Raw genomic sequence first — 20,570 nt, forward strand, 5'->3', positions numbered from 1 at the left:
CCTGATGCAGGGCTCGATCTCAGGTGCTACCCCAGGATCATGACCTTTGCCAAAGGCAGACACTTAACTGACTGAGCCACCCAGGTACCTCTATACCACATCTTTTTTCTTTTTTTTTAATACCACATCTTCTTTATCAATTCATCAGTCAATGGACATTTGGGCTCTTTCCTTAATTTGGCTATTGGTGATAATGCTGCTATAAACATCAGGTGCATGTGTCCTCTGAATCAGTATTTTTATACCTTTGGGTAAATACCTAGCTGTGCAATTACTGGATCATAGGGTAGTTCTATTATAAACTTTCTGCCATAACCCCAGTACCTAGCAGAGTATCTGACATAGAGGAGACACTCAATAAATGTGGATTGATTAAGTAAATATTACTTTACATTACTATTTAAAGGGTTTCAGTGAGAAGCCCTTCCAGGGTCTTAGGAAACAATTATATCAGTGTCCATTCTTACCAGATTTTTTTTTTTTTTTTTGAGATCAAGTGAGAAAAGAGCATGCACAAGCGAGTGGGGGAGGTGGGGGAGACGAGAGAGAGAAATTCCAAGCAAGCTCCATACTCTGCTGGAGCCCAACACAGGGCTGGATCTCCCAATGCTGAAATCATGACCTGAGCAGAATCAAGAGTGGGCCACTCAATCGATTTAAGCCACCCAGGCTCCCCATTCTTACCAGATCTTTAGCAAATAAACTACTACTAGATTATAAATCCTTTGAGCTCTTAAATGAATTATTAAGTTTAGCGAGCTTTAACTTAGTTTCTAACATGTCCATTACCAGCATCTTTTACTTACCAGCAGTACATACAGGAAGAGAATCTGGGTTATAATCCCGGCTATTCTGAAATAAGTTTCTTGACACTCTTTTTCTGCTAAAACATAAATCATCATTGACTGGCATTCCTTGAGAGGGCTTTAATTTTGGAGATGGGATGAAATCATATGCTGAAAACTATAAGAGAATAATAAATTAGCAAATTTGTGTTACATCTACTTGGTAATAAATATGACAGGATAATTTAGACCTAATTGTGAAATTCAGATTAAAAGAAAAATATTAAATTTATCAAGTATACAGTGATATAAATAAACATCCACATATATTATGGTGAAATACTAACAGTATTTTTTATTCCATGATAGAAATTCTATAATTTTGCTTCTTTTTATTACTTTACCCCAAACTTTTTCTGTACCTACCTTCCTAAAGTACACATCTGGCAGCTAGGAAGGAAAGAATGTAAATGACAGAATTAAAAAACAACTTGAATAGAGCAAAGAATATTTCTGATTTAGCAGTATAGACTGTCACACTAGGCCATCCTTGAGCATTACACAGTAAATGCCAACTAAAAGTCATTGAACCAGTAAGCACCCCACTCTACTAGTCTTACTGTGGCAAATTCAGTATCCATATTCTATAGCTCAAATAAAAATGTATACATGGTAACCCATGTCACAGTTCCCTTAGGAGATTTTCTTATAATAGATCTTTTAGTTAAAACCAAGTGTCTGATCCTTTTATATATGTAGAATTTTACAGCATCCAATTTTTTTTTCACATGCCCCTTTTGAAGGCATAAAACTGCCAGGATAGAATTTTGAAGTTAAAGAACAATCATAGTTAAAGAACTAAATGAGAGATGATTCAAGTGTTCAGAATTCTTCACCAATGATGACCTCAATTGTTCTGGATCACTTCACATTCAATATGGCTATAGCATATTTTAAAAACTGAGTGAACAGGGGTGCCTGGCAGGCCCAGTCAGAAGAGCATGTGACTCTTGACCTTGGGGTTGTGAGTTTGAGCCCCATTTTGGGTGTAGAAATTACTTAAAAATAAATAATCTTAAAAACTAAAAAAAAAAAATTTTTTTTGAGTGAATAGAAATTATATTTATTATCTGTATATTTATTTGGAGCTTATACACAATCAAATCTAGACAAGTGATAAACTATAAGCTTTTTCATTATGCTTCTTTGCAAACTTTGCCAAGTATCAACAATGAAAAACAATAAAATTAAAAATATGTCTATTTGAAAACTTCTTAGCTACTTGACTCTTAGAAGATATCAACTACTAAATCCTCAGATAACTTGTTACACTTCAACAAATTCTGTGAAAAACCAATTAACATCTTCAAAAATTAACCCAGAAAATACCAAAGAAAAATAAATAATGCCCCAAATGAAAAAAGGACTTTACTTTCTCAAAGTATTTCTAGGACTGATTATACAGTAGTTTGTATTAAATAGAATAAAAATTAACCAATCACGACAACTTTTGATTAGCTACATTAAAAGAAGACATATTAACCCAGTTAAAATAGTGAGCAATCCAGAATAATTCTATAATATGGAATACATTTTTTTTTTTTTTAAGGTAGGCTCCACATGCCCAGCATGGAGCCCAACACAGGACAGGGCCTGAACTCATGACTCTAAGATCAAGACCTGAGCTGAGATCAAGTCAGACACTTAACAGACTAGACTGAGCCACCCAGGCGCCCCTGGAATACATTTTATTTTAGATTTTCTCTGTCATTAATTTCTGCTTAAAGGACAGAACATTAGTGTATATGCCAGATACATATAACAACTAGTGATGGTGTTGGGGATGGGAAAGGGGGGGGGCAGTGGTAGTGACAGAGAATGTTTGTAAGTGAGGAATTTTCAAGAATGTAGAAGTCAGTCATGGATTAATAAATTTTGCTACAGAAAAATCTACAAATATTTGAGGAACCTGGGAGGCTCTGTTGGTTAAGCATCTGACTCTTGATTTCAGCTCAAGTCATGAACTCAGGGTCATGAAACTGAGCTTCATGTTGGGCTCCACAGTGGACGTGGAGCCTGCTTAAGATTCTCTCTTCCTCTGCCCCTGCTCTGCCCCCACTTGCTCACTCTTTAAAAAAAAAAAAGAAAGAAAGTTTATTCTGATCGCTAAAGGCTCCTTCTGAAACATCTTTGTGTTTATTCAAATCACTTTTTATGTACACTTGAAAATATAACTGTTACTAGATATGAAGTATTACTTCCCACTCAACATTACCATTAAAGTATTTCTCATGTCATTAAACCCTCTTATAGGAGCTATAAACTTTAATTACAAAAGTAGTAAACAGCTTATTGTAAAAAAATACAAAAAATATAGAAGTAAATAAGATATAAAATCAAATTATTCTTTGGTACCTCTTTCATTAGCTTTCTATTGATGAACTCTGTCTCTATATATAAACATATTTCAATAAGCTATTTTTATCCATTCATTTTAGACAGAGTGTTTTTAAAAAATAAAAAAAAATCACATAATACTCTGGCACACAGTAAGTGTTCATCATGTTGTAGACATCATTCTGTATTAATCCATATATATCTGCTGATTCTAATGGTTGGCCAGTATTTCATATCATTATTGGACTCATAGTTCCTGACATTTTCTTTGTCACAACTTTTCACTATTATAATCTTGTAGCGAACATTATTATGCACATATTATTGTACATTTTTGTTATTTATTTTTTAAATATTTTATTCATTTATTCACAAGAGACACAAAGAGAGAGGCAGAGACATAGGCAGAGGGAGAAGCAGACTCCTCACAGGGAGCCCAATGCAGGACTCAATCCCAAGACCCCAGATCACGCTCTGAGCTTAAAGCAGATGTTTGATGACTGAGCCACCCAGGCGTCCCTCTTGTGCATTTTTAAAGGCTATCTAATATTTCATCGACTAGATATGCCATTCTCCTATTTGCTTCTAAATCTTTTTTTTTTTTTTTTAATGATTAGGAAGAAATTTCAATGAGGGAAATGGTGCATATCTGGCTTAAAGTAACAGTGCTAACTGAAGGTGACTGGCAGACCTTAGAAATGTTGTCATATATGTTATATAGCTAAAATATCTTTTTAAAATAACTAAAATGGTTTCTTTAATATCCTCAGGCTTCCTACAGAAAGGCAGAATAACTTTTTGTAGCTGTCAGCTAACCAGTTTACCCACAAAATATGCAAACAAGATTATTTCTAGTTTTTCCTTAGTTTAGCCAATTAGTTGATTCTCCTACATGTAAGAACACAAACTGCACTGCAAAATAACAAACTAAGTATATCTGACTCCTTGGTTTGACATTTATTTCTGGGGATTTCACTAATATGCTGTCTTTACATGTCTTAAAAGAGAATCAAACACATGGCCTGAAAGCATACCTTTTCTGAGACTTAGGCCCTTGAGTCCTCAGCTAACCTTTCCTCATATAACTGACTGAGCAACATGGCTCTTGCACAGTAAATCTGATTCTTGGTAAAGCCTCATTCTGGTTCTGACTTTAAATGAACAAATGGTTAACAGTTGCTACACATATGGCATCAGGGCAGAAGTGGGTTTTGATTTCATGATCTATTATGTGATTTCTGCTGGATGACAGTATCCTGGGCAGGTGACAGCTAAAAGGGAATCTACAATATCCTTTCCTTATTGGTGTGTTCTGTTTATGTTCATTTTTAAAGGTAGTGATGTTAGCTCCTTTACTCTCATAACCAGAACTCTCTTTCCCCATGTAAACCTTTCATGTTTACTTAGAATGGGCCCAATATCCACCTGTCAATAAAATCTACCTGTCTACAAAAATCAAATTCCCATACCAAAGATGAAAGGAAGCAAAACCTATAATATTCAATGGTCAACTTCTTCCTTCAATTTCTCTAAATAACTAAGTGTAAATTAAATATTACTTTAAAACTCTGAAGCTAAAAAAAGGATAGTAAAGAAATTATACAATAGGAACCCTCAGAGAAATCACGGTTTCCAAAAGCCAAACAAAACAATATTTAATAGTTTTCCAAACCTCAAAGTTTATCCTTTTTAAAAACTAAGAAAATTCAATGCCATTACTGTACAAGATATGGGCATTGGGAAAAAAATAATGTCTCTCCAAATTCTTGAGAATCACAATTCTCAGTCTATTAGTTATCTACTGCTATATAATGTGTTATCCCAAAGTACAGTAGCTTAAAACAATGAATATTTATTATCTTTTTTTCTGTGGATCATGAATTTACAAGTGGCTTAACTGAATGGTTCATATACCTTGGACACTGCAATCAAGATATTGGCTAGGCTGTTGTCAATGGAAGGCTTGACTAAGTGAAGGATCCTTGAACTTCACTCAGTGGCTCCTGGCAGAAGGCCTTAGTTCTTTGCTATCTGGGTCTCTCCAGGGCTGCTCATGATGGGGCAGTTGGCTTCTTCCAGAGCAAGCAATCCAAGAAAGACAGCAACAAAGATGGAAGCTACAGTGCCTTTTTATAACCTAATTTCTAAAGTCACACACCATTATTTCTACTTTATTTGGTAGAATTGAGTCATTAAGTCCAGACACGTGCAAGTAGAGGAGAACTGGATTGCAACTCTTCAAGAAAAGAATCTCAACAAATTTGTGGTAGTTATATTTATTTATTTTTATTTAAATCCAATTAATTAACATATAATGTATTATTGGTTTCAGAGATAGAGCTCAGTGATTCATCAGTCTTATATAATACTTGGTGCTCATTACATCAAGTGCCCTCCTTAATGTTATCACCCAATTACTCCATCTCCCCGCCCCCAGCGACCCTCACTTTGTTTCCTATGATTTAAGAGTCTCTTTTGGGTTGTCTCCCTCTCTGATTTCATCTTGTTTTATTTTTTCCTCTCTTCCTCTATAGTAGTTATATTTTTTAAAAAACAATCAATAATGATGAATCTAACAGTGATTAAGTATTTTTTTGTTTCTTTACCTGGTCAACATTAATAGACTGGCACCTGCTTCTACCTTAAATTTTGCTGCTCTATCATAATTAGATCTACTAAGTTATTCGGAAGGTAAAATTTTTCCATTTTATGAATATAAAATATTTTTTAGCAAACAGATTGGTATATCATTTCTTTCTATAGATTCTATTAATCTATCAGAATAAAATCATGTTGTTTCAGTCGACATACTAAAATCTTTTAAGAGGGTAAGTGCTTATGTCACATTAAACTAAATAAGCCAAAAGACTTCTAAGATTTCTTTACTTCTTATGACTGTTTAAGGAAAACAACAGTCTTGGCAAAAGCTGTACATTCAAGAGAAAACACAGACTAGCTGTGAGTTTAGTTAACAACCTTGGTTAATGAAGAAAAACAATGTTCTTTTTTTTTTTTTTTTGAAAAAAAATGTTCTTAAACATACTTCAAAGTTTTAATTTCCAGTATATAACTATACAGGAAAGGTTCATGTAAAACCCTTTCAAAAATAGCACTTTGGACAAATAAAACTAATTTAAAAACAGTTATTTGTCTTTGCCCATATTTTATCACCATATAGAATAATATTGCACAAACAATTATATCAATTGCACAAACAATGATATAATTGTGCCAACTTGAATTTATCTTCTCAGGAAAAGCCTAATAATATCAGTATGATATAATCACACAAACTTGAACTTATCTTCTCAGGAAAAGCCTAACTAACTCAAATTTCTTAAATTTCCTCCACTGGCTCCACAGGTTGGATATGTTAATCACTCCTTTTCAAAATAAAAATTGTAAAATCATGAGTTCAATTAAGTTTTATAATAGGTATCTTTATTAAAAGGGATCAATTCCTATAATGCCACAAATCCTATAAATGATTAATATGTTAGCCTGTGTTGTAATTTTCAAACCCTTACTTAACTTTAAGATTTTAAATATAATATTTATAGATCCTGAACTTAAAATTAAGATAAAAATGCAAATCAGAGGTCACCAAATATATTTTTAATTTACCCTTGTCTTTTACATATTATTGAGTAACTATCAAAAAAACAGGTTAAAGGATATGTAAATAACCTTCAGGGATGTTAAATACATGTTTTTATTGCCACTTAAATCACTGTAAAAGGATATGAAATATGTACTCATATAATGAAACAAAATTCTTGGTTATATGACTCTTGTTTTTTCTGCATCTATGAGGAAAGAAAGTTGGTTTCTTTGAGAAAGGTTGCATTTAATATATACAGCTGATATGGCCCTAGGTAAAAATGTTAGGTAAAAAAATAGGGAAATAAAAATATGTATACAAGGTATGGATATGTGCTGTCCATTTATCAAGGGCATTGGGGTTTTTTTTGTTGTTTTTAAGATTTTATTTTTTCAGGAGAGACACAGAGAGAGAGGCAGAGACATTGGATTCCTTGAGGAGCTCAATGTGGGACTTGACCCCAGGACCAAGCCACAGACAGACACTAAATCACTGAGCCACCCAGGTGTCCCTATCAAGGGCACTGTTATAGCCTTTTTCAAGATGGGAAAATACATATAAGTATACATTGTTTTATTTAATATGTTTTTAAGGTTTATTTTTAAAATTTTATTTTAAAATTATTTTAAAGTTTTTAACTAGATCATCTACAGTGAGAAGCCCATCTAGGGTTTTGGGTTGTTAAGGATTTTGACAAGCATTAAACTTAAAAAATTTTCAAATTCTTTCTTTCTCTCTCTCTTTTCTTTCTTTTTTTCTTAAAGATTATTTATTTATTTGAGAAAGAGGGCAAGAGCACAAGCATCTGGAGGAGCAGAGGGAGAAAAAGAAGCAAATTTCCTGCTGAGCAGGGAGCTGGGGAGGGCTGGATCCCAGGACCCTGGGATCATGACCTGAGTCGAAGGCAGATGCTTAACTGATTGAGCAATCCAGTCAAATTCTTTAGACATCTAGTAAAATTAAAAAAAGAAAATCAGGGATGTCTGGCTGGCTCTATCAGTAGAGTGTGTAACACTTGATCTTGGGGTCATGAGTGCAAAAATTACCTTAAAAAAATTTTTTTAAAGGAAAAAAGAAATCAGTGACGACTACTACTTACTGAAATCTAACATTACAATCTAACATCTGTACTGATATTGAATACTGTTTTCAGGGCTGTTCATGATTTTGACATGCTTAATCTAAGAAGTTTTTCTTTGAGATATTCCAATCATTTTAAAAAGAAAAATAAAAAACAACTTATTAGGGGCAGCCCGGGTGGCTCAGTGGTTTGGCGCCGCCTTCAGTCCAGGGCATGATCCTGGAGACCTTGGATCGAGTCCCACGTCAGGCTCCCTGCATGGAGCCTGCTTCTCCCTCTGCCTCTGTACTCTGCCTCTCTCTATATATGTCTTTCATGAATAAATAACTAAAATCTTAAAAAAAAAAAAAACTTATTAGAAACAATCAAGCCTCCAAGAAAAATCTCAATTTTTAAAATTAATTCACAATAAACGCATTAGTGCAGCGTAATAATTTTCACCTTTAAATTTGTAACATATTAACTTTTGTTTTAAAATATTTTATTTATTTAGAAGGTGAGTGAATATGGAGGGAAAGGTACAGGGAGAGGGAGAATCTCAAGCAAATTTCCCTCTGAGTACAGACCCCAATTCAGAGCTCAATCCCAGGACCCTGTTATCATTACCTGAGTTGAAATCAAGATTTGGACACTTAACTGAATGAGCCACCTAGGCACCCCTGTCATAATAAGTATTCTAAAACTTTCCCCCATTCTTCAGACCCTTGACCCTTTATTTTTCATTTTCAGCTTGCCTCTTAAGTTTACCAGAATATGGAAGCTTAATATTACTTAAGCCTGGCTCTCAATATGTGGTTCACAAATAAGAGCATCAAAAATACCTAACAGCTTATTAGACATGTGGTCTCAGATCCCATTCTAGACAAATTGAATCAGAATCTCTTTTAACAAGATCCTAAGTCAACTCACATGCACATTAAAGTTTAATAAGCATCGTTCTAGAGCCACATCTTCCTTCCTTTTTTTTTTAAGATTTTATTTATTTATTCATTCATGAGAGATACACACACACACAGAGGCAGAGACACAGGCAGAGGGAGGAGCAGGCTCCATGCAGGAAGCCCGATGTGGGACTTGATCCCGGGTCTCCAGGATCACACCCCGGGCTGAAGGCGGCGCTAAACCGCTGAGCCACCGGGGCTGCCCCATCTTCCTTCCTTTTGACTTAAAAATAAAACACATCCTTCTTGTTATCTCAAAATTTTTCTGTATCCTAAGTCACCTTCTTTTTGTTTTTCCTGCAGTTCCAAAGGAAAAGACTTCCTCTTTCCACAGCTAAGCTCCTTATGTATCCCTGTGTTCTTGACTCATTCAGTCCTTATTTAGAAACATTAATTCCTTGCCTTTCTCTCCCAAATATGCTTACAGGGACCAAATCTTATGTATTTTGCATATCTAACATCTATCGCGGTATAATACACAGAGTAAGCATTTTGAATTCATAGGAGACTCCTTTTTCTGCCTCTCTCAAATCAAGTGTTTCCTATTCAAATATAAACCAGTAATAACTCATCCTGCTAGATCTTGCTTGGTCTTTTCTTTCACTGTCAAATCCTTAGAAGTTTTCTCACTGAACATATTATTTATTGATACTAAGTGTGGATAGAGCACTATGATTAGTACAGTTGCGAAAACCAAAACCAAAAGAAACAGTCCTTATCATCCTAGTGCTTACCATCACTGAGGAGAAAGAGGGCAGGGCTCACATGTGTTAAATAACAAAAGAGGAAAAAATGCTAGGCAGTGCTTTAAAGAGTAGGCTATAAGCTCGTACTTGACTTTACACATAGTGGAAGATCAAAACAATGAATAAATGCTTACTGCCTGTATTTCCTTATCAACTCACCTCATAAACTTTTAAATTTGGTTTCTAAACATTCTTCTAAAATCACTTTTCCATGTCCCAATGATCTTCCAATAACCAAATCCTCCATTCTGAAAAAACTACAGACCTCGTAACTACATATGCATGAAACAAGTATACTCCTTATTTTTCAGTCTATGTTACTGACTACTAAGACACTCACTACATTGTTAGGAAAAATACAGCTAATATGGCAGCCAGCTAGTAAGCCTGATTACTGACCCTACTAATCCATTAAAACACTCACAAAAACAAAAAAGGAGATGCAGAGTTAGAATAGCACAGGAACCTGGTTATCAGTGATTTGATTTGTCAGGTAATCGGAGAATCAAAGTAATCATCTAAATGGTGGAAACACAAAATCCTAGAGGAGAACACAGGCAACATCCTTTTTGAACTTGGCCACAGTAACTTCTTGCAAGATACATCCATGAAGGTAAGGGAAACAAAAGCAAAAATGAACTACTGGGACTTCATCAAGATAAAAAGCTTCTGCACAGCAAAAGAAACAGTCAACAAAACTAAAAGACAACCTACAAAATGGGAGAAGATATTCACAAATGACCTATCAGAAAAAGGGCTAGTATCCAAGATCTATAAAGAACTTATTAAACAGCAAAGAAACAAACAATCCAATCATGAAATGGGCAAAAGACATGAACAGAAATTTCACCAAAGAAGACAGACATGGCCAACAAACACATGAGAAAATGCTCCACATCACTTGCCATCAGGGAAAGACAAATGAAAACCACAATGAGATACCACCTCACACCAGTGAGAAGGGTGAAAATGAACAAGACAGGAAACACAAATGTTGGAGAGGATGTGGAGAAAGGGGAAGCCTCTTGCACTGTTAGTGGGAATGTGAACTGGTACAGCCACTCTGGAAAACTGTGTGGAGGTTCCTCAGGGTTAAAAATAGAGCTACCCTACGACCCAGCAATTGCACTGCTGGGGATTTACCCCAAAGATACAGATGCAGTGAAAGACTGAGACACTTGCACCCCGATGTTTCTAGCAGCAATGTCCACAATAGCCAAACTGTGGAAGGAGCTTTGGTGTCCATCGAAAGATGAATGGGTAAAGAAGATGTGGCATATATATATATACACAATGGAGTATTACTTAGCCATTAGAAACGATGAATACCCAACATTTGATTCAATGTGGATGGAACTGGAGGGTATTATGCTGAGTGAAGTAAGTCAATGGGAGAAGGACAAACATTTTATGGTTTCAGTCATACGGGGAATATAAAAAATAGTGAAAGGGATTAAAGGGGAAAGGAGAGAAAATGAGTGGGAAATATCAGAGAGGGTGACAGAGCATGAGAGACTCCTAAATCTGGGAAACAAACAAGGGGTAGAGGAAGGGTAGGTGGGCGGGGGGATGGGGTGACTGGGTGACAGGCACTGAAGAGGGCACTTGACGGGATGAGCACTGGATGTTATACTATATGTTGGCAAATCGAACTCCAATAAAAAAAATATACAAAATAATAAATAAATGGTGGGAAAAAAACAGAATTTAAAAATCTAAATATTGTAAATCTAAAAAATTTAAATATTCAAAAGTAAGAGAGTAGTTAAATAGACTATGATATTATATTATCTAATATTAAACGGGTACTAACAATCTTTCTACAGATTACTGGATGTTAAAGAAAAAAATGTTCATGGTAAAGTGAATAAATGAAAGGGGGAACCTCTGTGTATGGGCAACAAAACACTCAGAGCATCCCTCTCTCAGCAGTGGGATTACTGAAAAATCTAAATTTCTTCTTTGTCTCTTTTTATATTTTCCAAATTTTCTATAATGAGTACATATAACTTTTTTATAATCAGAAAAATTAAGAAGAAATTCAGAAAGAAAAAATTAAGAGGAAAGTGCCTTCAAAAATCATTTTACAAGTAACAGCCTGACTACGTAAGAACAAGTCCTGTTTCAGTCCTGTTTTAACTTCTCCTGCATTAAATGGTACAGATGTACTTCCTGAAACTTACTGCTCCTTTAAAACTTTTAAAATTTAAAAGTTCGTTTTTTCTTGATTCTCTTCCAACACTTAGGCACCTGTCTCTGCCTTGTTTGGTTCTATTTCCTATTGCTATTCTCTAAATGGGATTGTATGCCAAGAATGAGTCCTAAGCACATTGCTCTTGCTCTATATGCCCTTTTCTGGAGAGCCCATTCATTCTCAGTCTAAGCAATTATTTCTCAGAGCATTACTTCCAAGATCTACATCTCTAGTTCTTTCCTTGCCTGTTGAATAGTATACTTCAAATTCAGCTGGAATATTCTATCTTCTTCCACCTAAAGTTCATTTTCCCCCAAATTAATTTCCTTGTTTGGGGCCTTCCTATGTGTATTCATTTGTGTATTCCTATGCGTATTCATGGATTATACATTGGTTATCTTATTTAAATCTTAGTTACCTCTCTCTCTCTTTTTTTAAATTTTATTTGACAGAGGGAAAGAGAGAGAGAGAGTGAGCACAAGCAGAGGGAGTAGCAGAGGGAGAGGGAGAGATGTGGGTCTCAATCCCAGAATCCTGGGATCATAACCTGGGTTAAAGGCAGATGCTTAACAGACTGAGTTACCCAGGCATCCCATTAGTTATTGCGCTTTCTCTCTCTCTCCTCCAATATTTTGCCACTAAATGCTTTGAAATATCTCTAACGTCCATTATTTTCTTTCTAGTCTAATCCTGATACTCTACTAATCCTCATAAATCTCAATACCTCACACCAAGTAGTCCGGTAAGTATTAATCTAATTAATCTTCTAAGTCTCCAGTCTCTGGCTTTTTTTAAAAAAAGAAACAAAACACAACACAACCTATACATTGCTGCTGTTGTGATGAATTTTCCTAAAACACACTGCTTAAAAAAAAGAAAAGTAAAACATGGACAAAAATAAAAACAAAAAAACACAACTCTTTAGTCTCAAACAACTGTCAAAATTACAAGCTAAATTCTTTGGTCTGATATTCAACAGTCTCCAGTGTAGCTCCTGCTTCCCTTTTGTAAACTTATTTCCTAACACTACACTACAAAAATCATCTTTCTAAGCAAACTAGTCTATCTTCAAAATGAGCTCCAGGAATATGTAATGTAAACATTCATGAATCTTCCTAAAAGCATTGCTGTTTAATGTCACTAACCAATGCTATATGTGGACAAGACAGAAATAGCAGATTAACAGTAGATAGGAGATGTTAAAGCAGCAGAACTTGGGCAAGAGCCAGCACAAATCAGACCAGGGGCTGACTATGACATTCTGGAAAAAGCAAATTCAATAGTTGCTGGGAGGGAGAAAAGGAGGGATGAAGATGCAGAGCACAGATTTTCAGGGTAGTGAAACTATTCTGTGGGATACTACTGGACATGGACTATGGACTTTGGGTGATAATGATATGCCAATATACATCAACTGCAATAAATGTACCACTGTGGTGACAGTCCAGGAGGTTGTGCATAGGTTGGGGCACAGAGAATAAGGGAAATCTCTGTACTCTCTCTTCAATTTAGCTGCGATCCTAAAACTGCTCTAAAAAAAATGTTTATTAAAATATATACATACTGGGTGGCTCAGTCGGTTAAGCATCTGCCTTCAGCTCAGGTAGTAATTCTGTCCTGGCCTCTTTGCTCAGGATTTTATTTTTAAAATTGGATATTTTGGAACTGGAAAGAACCAGAGAATATTTAGTTCACCTCCATCCATCTGAGGTCTGCTGCAAAAAGTACAAACTCCATAAAAATGATCTCTGTATTTTTGTTTCTGTCTACATTTCTAGTATCATCTTCTGCTACCTCTCACCAGTTTCAGCTGTGCAGAAACTCACCATTTCTTACTCATTTGCGAAGTCCTTTCATAACTCAGCATCTCAACATATATTCCCTCCATTTATGAGGAGGAAATGGAAATTTATGAGGACACATCCACACAGAGCAAACTCTTTACATCTTTTATCACACAGTTTAAATAATCATAATCACCCAGGAAACAATTAATTTAAGAAGAATTTGAACATAAAACTCTGTGGGATAATTCTAAGCAGAAAAAGAACCGCAAAGAAATCTTGACCTTTAGTAAGTAGTTAGTTGTTATGTTATTGGTGTAGTAATTATTTTTTTGTATTGTAGGATACAGCATACGGATAAATATGACTGACACTAGGAACCAGGGTTTTACCGTGGGAGAAAGGTCTAAATATGGGCTAAAGGAAGAAAAGAAAAAAACCCTGTAGTGCTGGATTTGAAGTGGAAGTATTAATATGATTTGGAAAAAAAAAGGTACTCCCTGGTTTTGTCCACTGAAAGGACCAATCCACGTAAACAATAGCAATGAGTACATTTATACTTAAACTTTGGTTTTTAAATTCTACTTTTTTTTTTTAAAGATTTTATTTATTCATTTGAGACACAGACATACAGAGAGAGAAAAGGCATGAGCAGAGGAAGAGGCAGAGGGAGTAGCAGACTCCCTGTTGAGCCAGGAGCCCATTGTGGGGCTTTATCCTAGGACCCCGAAGCAGATGCTTACCCATCTGAGCCAAAGGGCCCCTAAATTCTACTTTTAACTAAAAAAGTAGTTCTAGAGCTCTTGAAAAAAATGGTTGATTCCAGCTCTAACACATGAAAGGTACAAGGTAAGCCTGGGCATCCTGTATATTTACCAAAGTGTTCAAAGACTGAGTCACAGCAAGGGACATAAGAGTTGGTCACTGGTCAAATTTGAGCCCATTTTAGCATCAAAAGGAATACTGACATACTTAACACACAGAACAAAAAAAGAATGACAGATAACAAATATAGAATATAAGAATAAAAAAATTATCCTTTCCTTGTAGCCCTTGATGTAATAAATGATACAGGTAAGGATCATTACTGGATGCCAACAACAGTGGCTGACAGGTTGTTGGGTTATCCATAGGGTCTCAAAGTATCATCCTACAGATCATGTGCTAATTACAAAGAGGAAGGTAAACCTTACAATAGTGATCTGGTTATCACTACCTTAACCAAGTGGTAAAATTTAGCTCACCAGTAGCGGGACAACTCGACATTATATGTCTCCTGATGTGATGTCATGTGAAGTTCACATCTTCCATGTAATATTTTTGCTAAAATTGTTTATCTTGAATGTAATCATAAAGAAACAATCAGATAAATTAAGAAATGTAGAAAATTCTACAAAACTACCCCTCTTTAAATAAATCAATGTCATGAAGAAAACAAAGAAACAAATAGGCATTATTGTTCTAGATAAGAGACATATTAACCACATGAACCTTGATTGGAACCTGGATGATAAAAGTAACACACTATAAAACATTTTTTATGGGACAACTGGAGATACTTAAAATACAGACTATATATTAGATATTACTGAACTACTATTGATTTTCTGAGGTATGATAATATGATAAAGGAAAATCCCATTTTTAGAAGATACATGTGGAATATTTAGGAAGGAAATATCAAGATATCTGCACTTGCTTTCAAATAGCTCAGCAAATATGAAGCATATATGGGGCAAGAAAACATCTGGTAAAATATAGAAGGATGAGATGGATATTCCTTGTACAACTCTTTTCTCTAAAGATTTGGAATTTTCCAAATAAAACTTGGGGAGAGGGACGCATGGGTGGTTCAGTGACTGAGCATCTGCTTTTGGCTCAAGTTATGATACTGGAGTCTTGGGATCGAGTCTCACATCAGGCTCCCCGCAGGGAGCCTGCTTCTCCCTATGCCTGTGTCCTTGCTTCTCTCTCTGTGTCTCTCGTGAATAAATAAATAAAATCTTAAAAAAAAAAAAAAAAAACTTTGGGGGTAAAAAACAGTTCTCATGTCACCTCTTCTTGGAAGGCTTTTAAACTTTCCTAGTGAAATTATTTTTTCTCTTTTCAGTATTCCCACAGGATTCTTTATATCTCTACTTTAGCACTTAACAAATTTGAAACTGCCTGTTTACAAGTCTGCCCTTTTCCCCAAACTTCATGGAACCAACCTCATCTTTATTACTAGAATTCAGCTCTCTATCTGACATGTACTAACCATTTAGTGTTTGTTGCATGGATGAGATAACCAATATGCCAAATTGACAGGACAAAACTGAAATCCAGGCATTGTTACTATCATATTGTTACTCAAATTCAATGAAATCCATTAGGCAGTAAGCCTATTAAACGTTCCTACGTGATTTGTAACACTAGAATAGGTATCTACAGCACCATTTAAACCAAATTAAAAACAAAACATAAGCCTAAAACAGTCTCACCCTTAAGTCATTAGAGGCCTATTTTCATTTTAAATTCTTTCTAGTCTCAACTCAAGGCAATTAGAAAAGATGCATACCTGTTCTATATCCTTAGAAATGGAGGTCTGATTTTCTCCCACGACTCCAGGCTGCTCATTTTCCCATGGTAATTTATTTTTTCCTTTTCCTGCACTTAATACCCTTCGGGTACAGATAGTTGGACTGTAAGATCCATAAATTTGCATGTTGTCCCGCGTGTTGTCACCACAGTGACAGTGTGCACTCTGAGTTCTGTTACCAGCCAAAAGCCAGTCTGTATCTGCTCCATGTGCCAGATGGCTTGACCTACCCTGGGCAGATGATGGCATAAGAATTGCATATTCCACAAATCCCTGTTCTGTTAACCTGGGGAGGGTTTTCCTAGCCAGTCTGGCCTGCACAGCATTCATCACTCCATCTCCATTATCCTGCAGTTCAACAGTATCCACAGCTTTGAAAAGGATGCTGGTTTTACCTGAGCCCATTGACGATGCCAACACCGCAAAGGCTTCAAGAGCTGCTTGGCGTACCCTGCGTTTGCTATCCACAAGAGCTGGGGCAAGACTAAAAGACAGTTTGGGTAAGTCAAAATCCTCGCTGGGATAGGTCAGTAGAGAGCAGATGCAAATGTTCACTACCTCCTCTCTCACTCTGGAATGCTTATGTTTGAGATGTTCCAGGAGTAAACAAAGCACCTGTTGAGGACCTACTTCCTTCATTAGCTTGAGGAAGATCTTCATGTATTCTTGTTTGATTACCAACTTGTTGTCTGCCAGCACTTTGACAGAAGCTGCTATAACTGGTCCTAAGAACTGTTGTACCTGCTCTCCGAGGCGAATAACCAGTAAATGCAGGACCTGGAGTGTACCATGAACCACTTTAAAGTTGGAATCATCTAACAAATTATACAGCAAGCTAATGAAGCCGACAAGACTGGAATGAGGGGTAGAGCTAGGGTTAAATCTTCCCATCACCTGTTTTAATTCCTCAACGGCCTGAGTCCGGTTCTTATAGTCTTCCTGATCTAACAGTCTTGAATGCAGCTCTTGAGGAATAATCCCAAATTTAAGATTGCTGTTAGAAAGAGTCACTGCACCGGGGAGAGGATCTTCAGGAAATGCAGAGGCTTCCAGTTCCAAATAATAAGGAACCTGACTTCCAAACTGGGACTCTAGGCGGCGATTGTAGTGTCTCCTAAGGGCGGATGGCAGGCGAGAGATGTAGGACTGAAATCTCTCTTGGCCAAGTCGTTCTCCAATTTGCTGAAGTGCAGAGAAAGCAGTCTCAGATTCTTCTTCTATCTCCTGTTCTCCAAGCTTTCTGGCTAGGGCTATTATTACCTCGGTAAGATCTAGACTGAGCAACAAATCCTCAGGAGTAAGCAAGATCGGGAACAGCAGTGCTGTGGCAGCTCGAAGCCGGGCATCCGTACTTTCTAATCCTTGTTGTATAAGTGTTCTCAGCACCTGTCCAGAACTACGTTTCAGACATACATGGAGGATCTGCAGCGCATCTTTCCGTAGGGCTGGATTCTCTTCCCGTAAGGAGACAACTAGTTGAGGCAGAAGTGCTAAGCTAAAGGCCTCTTCCAGCTGGCCTGCCTCCCCCTGACCCCGGAGAACGTCCGAGAGGAGTTGCAAGCAGAGTCGCTTCTCATCACTACCTCCTTCCAAAAGCACTCGGCCCAGGGCCCGATACAATGCTTCCTTCCGTCGGGGAAAGCCGAGCCGGCCGCCCCGCCGCGGCAAAGCAGCCTGCAAAGCCTGGAAGGCCTCGGAAGGGTCTGGCGCGGTCCGGAGGAGTTGGAGAAGCCGAGTCTCCTCTTCATCTCCCGCAGACAAACCACCTCCAGACCCAGACCAACTACTTGTGATCGCCTCCGCGGGCATTAAGAAGGTCGAGGCCAGAGGCGAAGGTGTCGGCGGGCAGGAACCGTGGTCTCCGGCAGCTCCACGGCAATAGTTTTTCTCGCCTCTCATGGCGCCCCCACCTCGACTATCATCAGTCTCTGGGGCGGAAGAACGACTGCAGCTCTGGAGGCGATACGCACAGAGGGCTGGAAGTTGCGGCAGCAGGAGGGGCGCAGAGGGCACAACCGCCATGGAGGGTCGTCAGGTGGCAGAGGCTAGAGGAAACCATCATCTCTGAAGGGCTCGGTGGAGCCCAGCCTTCCAGTTCCTCTCCAAGCCCCAAGCTGCAGAGGAGGAAAAGAAAGAGCTTCAGTTAGCTGCCAAGCCACCCCCGAGTCTGGGACGCTGCCTTCGGCAAAATGGCCCCTGCCTGAGCCCCAGACCCCACAGCAGCCACCGGGCGTAACCAGGACCACCACGTGACCAAACCGATGGCTTCCATGGTGATCTAGCCAGCGCGGAACTCTTGACCCGGAAATCAACCTGCCGTGATGAATGCTGGGTCATGTAGTCCACATCAGGTGTTACGACTAGACAGCGGTCTCCTGGAAAAGGAAGTGAGAACGTTACGAAAGTAGCAGACGTATCCAGAGCGGAGCAGGCCAAGAAGGGTGAAGGCATTAAGCGGAAGTGACGTTTCCGCTCCAAGCGGAAGATCCCCGCCCCACCCGAAAGAATTGGGGTTTGACTGGAGAGAAGTGAGAATCCTGCCCCGACTTCGGTGGTCCACGAACCCTCCTGTCTTTGCCGGCGTGATTCCTGGGACTCAGGTATTTTCCATTTGCTGTCTTCTTGCGGTGTAGGCTTTTTGGTAGAGTTTTGCCAGCGTGACGCTGGTGCTGCAGTAAAAGGTAGAGAAATGACGGGAGCAAGCAGGGAGAGAGGCGACATCTTCTTGTGCACGGCTTGTTACCCTTGTAAATGCGTTGCTTTCTACAACCCTGAGTTAAGTGCGATTCTTTTCTCCTGCGGTTCCCGTACCCTGACAGGAAATTCGGACTAAGGCCAAGCTCATAGCTCCCGATATTTTTTTTTTTTCCAAATTCTGGTCTTTAGGGCCCTTACACCCTCTTGCGCCCCTCCTCCCCTTTACCCTCCGGTCGTGGAAGGTTAATGATTTTCTTACATCTTTCCTTACTTTTACCACTCAAAATTCTCTTTGAAAACGTAATCTGTTTTTCCCCCCCAATATCTCACCACTTCTCCCTTAAACGTTCTCAAAGTCTCCTAATGCAGTTCCTCTCTGAGACTTACTCCTTCCCTCCTCCTGCGTCCTCTGCCACCCCAACCTCCCTGCAGGATCCTTGCGCGTCTCTGCAGCCTCTCAGTCTCCTGGAAACCGAGATTGCAAAGACGATTTCAGTTGCGGTTGAAGTTCTTGGCATCATGGTCCTAGGAGAATTCTGCTCTGTAGATTTAGGGCAAATAATAGCCATTTCATTGTTTTAGGCGATGTGTGAATTGGTGAGCGTTCTCTCCTTTTTTGTAAATGAAACTTAAGCGGACACAATTGAAGAGCAGGCGTGTGTGGTATGAGGCTGAATTCTTTGGAGTGTGGAAGAGTTTGTTTTTGTTTTTTGTTTTTAGAAGGGATAACGCAGTAAATTACTTTAGAATTACCCCCTGAGAAAAGGCTGAGTTATCATTTGAAGTCTCAAATTTATGCAGTTTAAATACAAGCGAAGTCTTAGGATAATTGAGTTACATATGCCAAACCACTTTATAATGTTGCTAGATAATGCAAGTTCAAACATAATTTCTGTTTTTTTGTCTTAAAGCAAATTTTGAATATCATAGGTTTCTTTTTTGTCATTTGGGAATAGAATAAATGTAAATGAGGTTTGTGTAAACATCCTTATGTTTTAGTTTCGGTTTTAGGTTATTTTGACTTTAATCATTTTGGATTAAGTATATTTCAGTAGATCAAAGTCCACCCCCAGCCCCGTGCCTTTTTCTCCCTTTTTTTTTTTTTTTTAATTTTAGGGACAAGGTAAGGGCTGGGGATTGAAAACGAGATTGTAGCAGTAGCGGTAAGAAGGAATGTCCGTCTGGTTCTCATATTTCCAGTGTAAGCAGCTCCTATCTATACTTTACTCATATATGCTCAGCCTTCAGGAACCCAGTTCAAACTAAACTAAATAAGAGAATGATGTACACATTAGAATGTACATATTAGAATGCCAGTTTATGTTGGAATAAAAGATAACCCTTTCCAACAATCAGAATTTTCAGGTTGAAAAATCCTGGGCACTCTTTCCTGTATTGAAGAACTTGGGAAGTGGCGGTTGTGTGGTAATCATGAAATCAAAGAAAAGGAACTTGAAAAGTCTTGAATGATATGTCATCATCATAGTTAATGGTAGAAGCTTAAGAATTACTCCTTTTCTCCAGAGAATACTTTTCAAGGATTGTGGATCCTTAAACCAACCAGTTATGATGTCCTTTCTCTTAGAACAAAGGAAAATGAGTCTTCATTTTGACCCCTTTTCTCAGGACTCTGTAGATCACTATGTTATAGATTGCAATTTATTTTGTATCTATTACATTTAATTTCTTTGATAAAGACTTGTTAGATGGATTAGCCTCCATGGTGGGTATTCAGGAAGTGAGACCTTATCAGCATCGTGTATCTT

At 37.8% G+C, this 20,570-nt stretch overlaps 2 protein-coding genes across 5 annotated transcripts in view; one reads left to right on the plus strand and one right to left on the minus strand.

Annotated features, from left to right (window-relative positions):
• The window catches only part of TOGARAM1 (TOG array regulator of axonemal microtubules 1), a 76,932-nt gene extending 58,590 nt beyond the window's left edge, over positions 1–18,342 (minus strand). For all 3 annotated transcript variants that reach the window (XM_041758433.1, XM_041758434.1, XM_041758431.1), the window contains exons 1-2: positions 16,087–18,342; positions 807–963 (exon numbers count right to left, since the gene is read on the minus strand). In XM_041758433.1, the coding sequence (XP_041614367.1) occupies positions 807–963; positions 16,087–18,129 (2,200 nt within the window). In that variant the 5' untranslated portion in view covers positions 18,130–18,342. The remainder of the gene's footprint in view (positions 1–806; positions 964–16,086) is intronic.
• A 205-nt stretch (positions 18,343–18,547) lies between these two features.
• The window catches only part of KLHL28 (kelch like family member 28), a 33,540-nt gene continuing 31,517 nt past the window's right edge, over positions 18,548–20,570 (plus strand). For both annotated transcript variants that reach the window (XM_041758436.1, XM_041758435.1), the window contains exon 1: positions 18,548–18,707. The gene's annotated coding sequence lies outside the window, so the exon portion shown is untranslated. The remainder of the gene's footprint in view (positions 18,708–20,570) is intronic.

This window comes from Vulpes lagopus, chromosome 6, assembly GCF_018345385.1.
Source record: "Vulpes lagopus strain Blue_001 chromosome 6, ASM1834538v1, whole genome shotgun sequence".
Taxonomy (NCBI): domain Eukaryota; kingdom Metazoa; phylum Chordata; class Mammalia; order Carnivora; family Canidae; genus Vulpes; species Vulpes lagopus.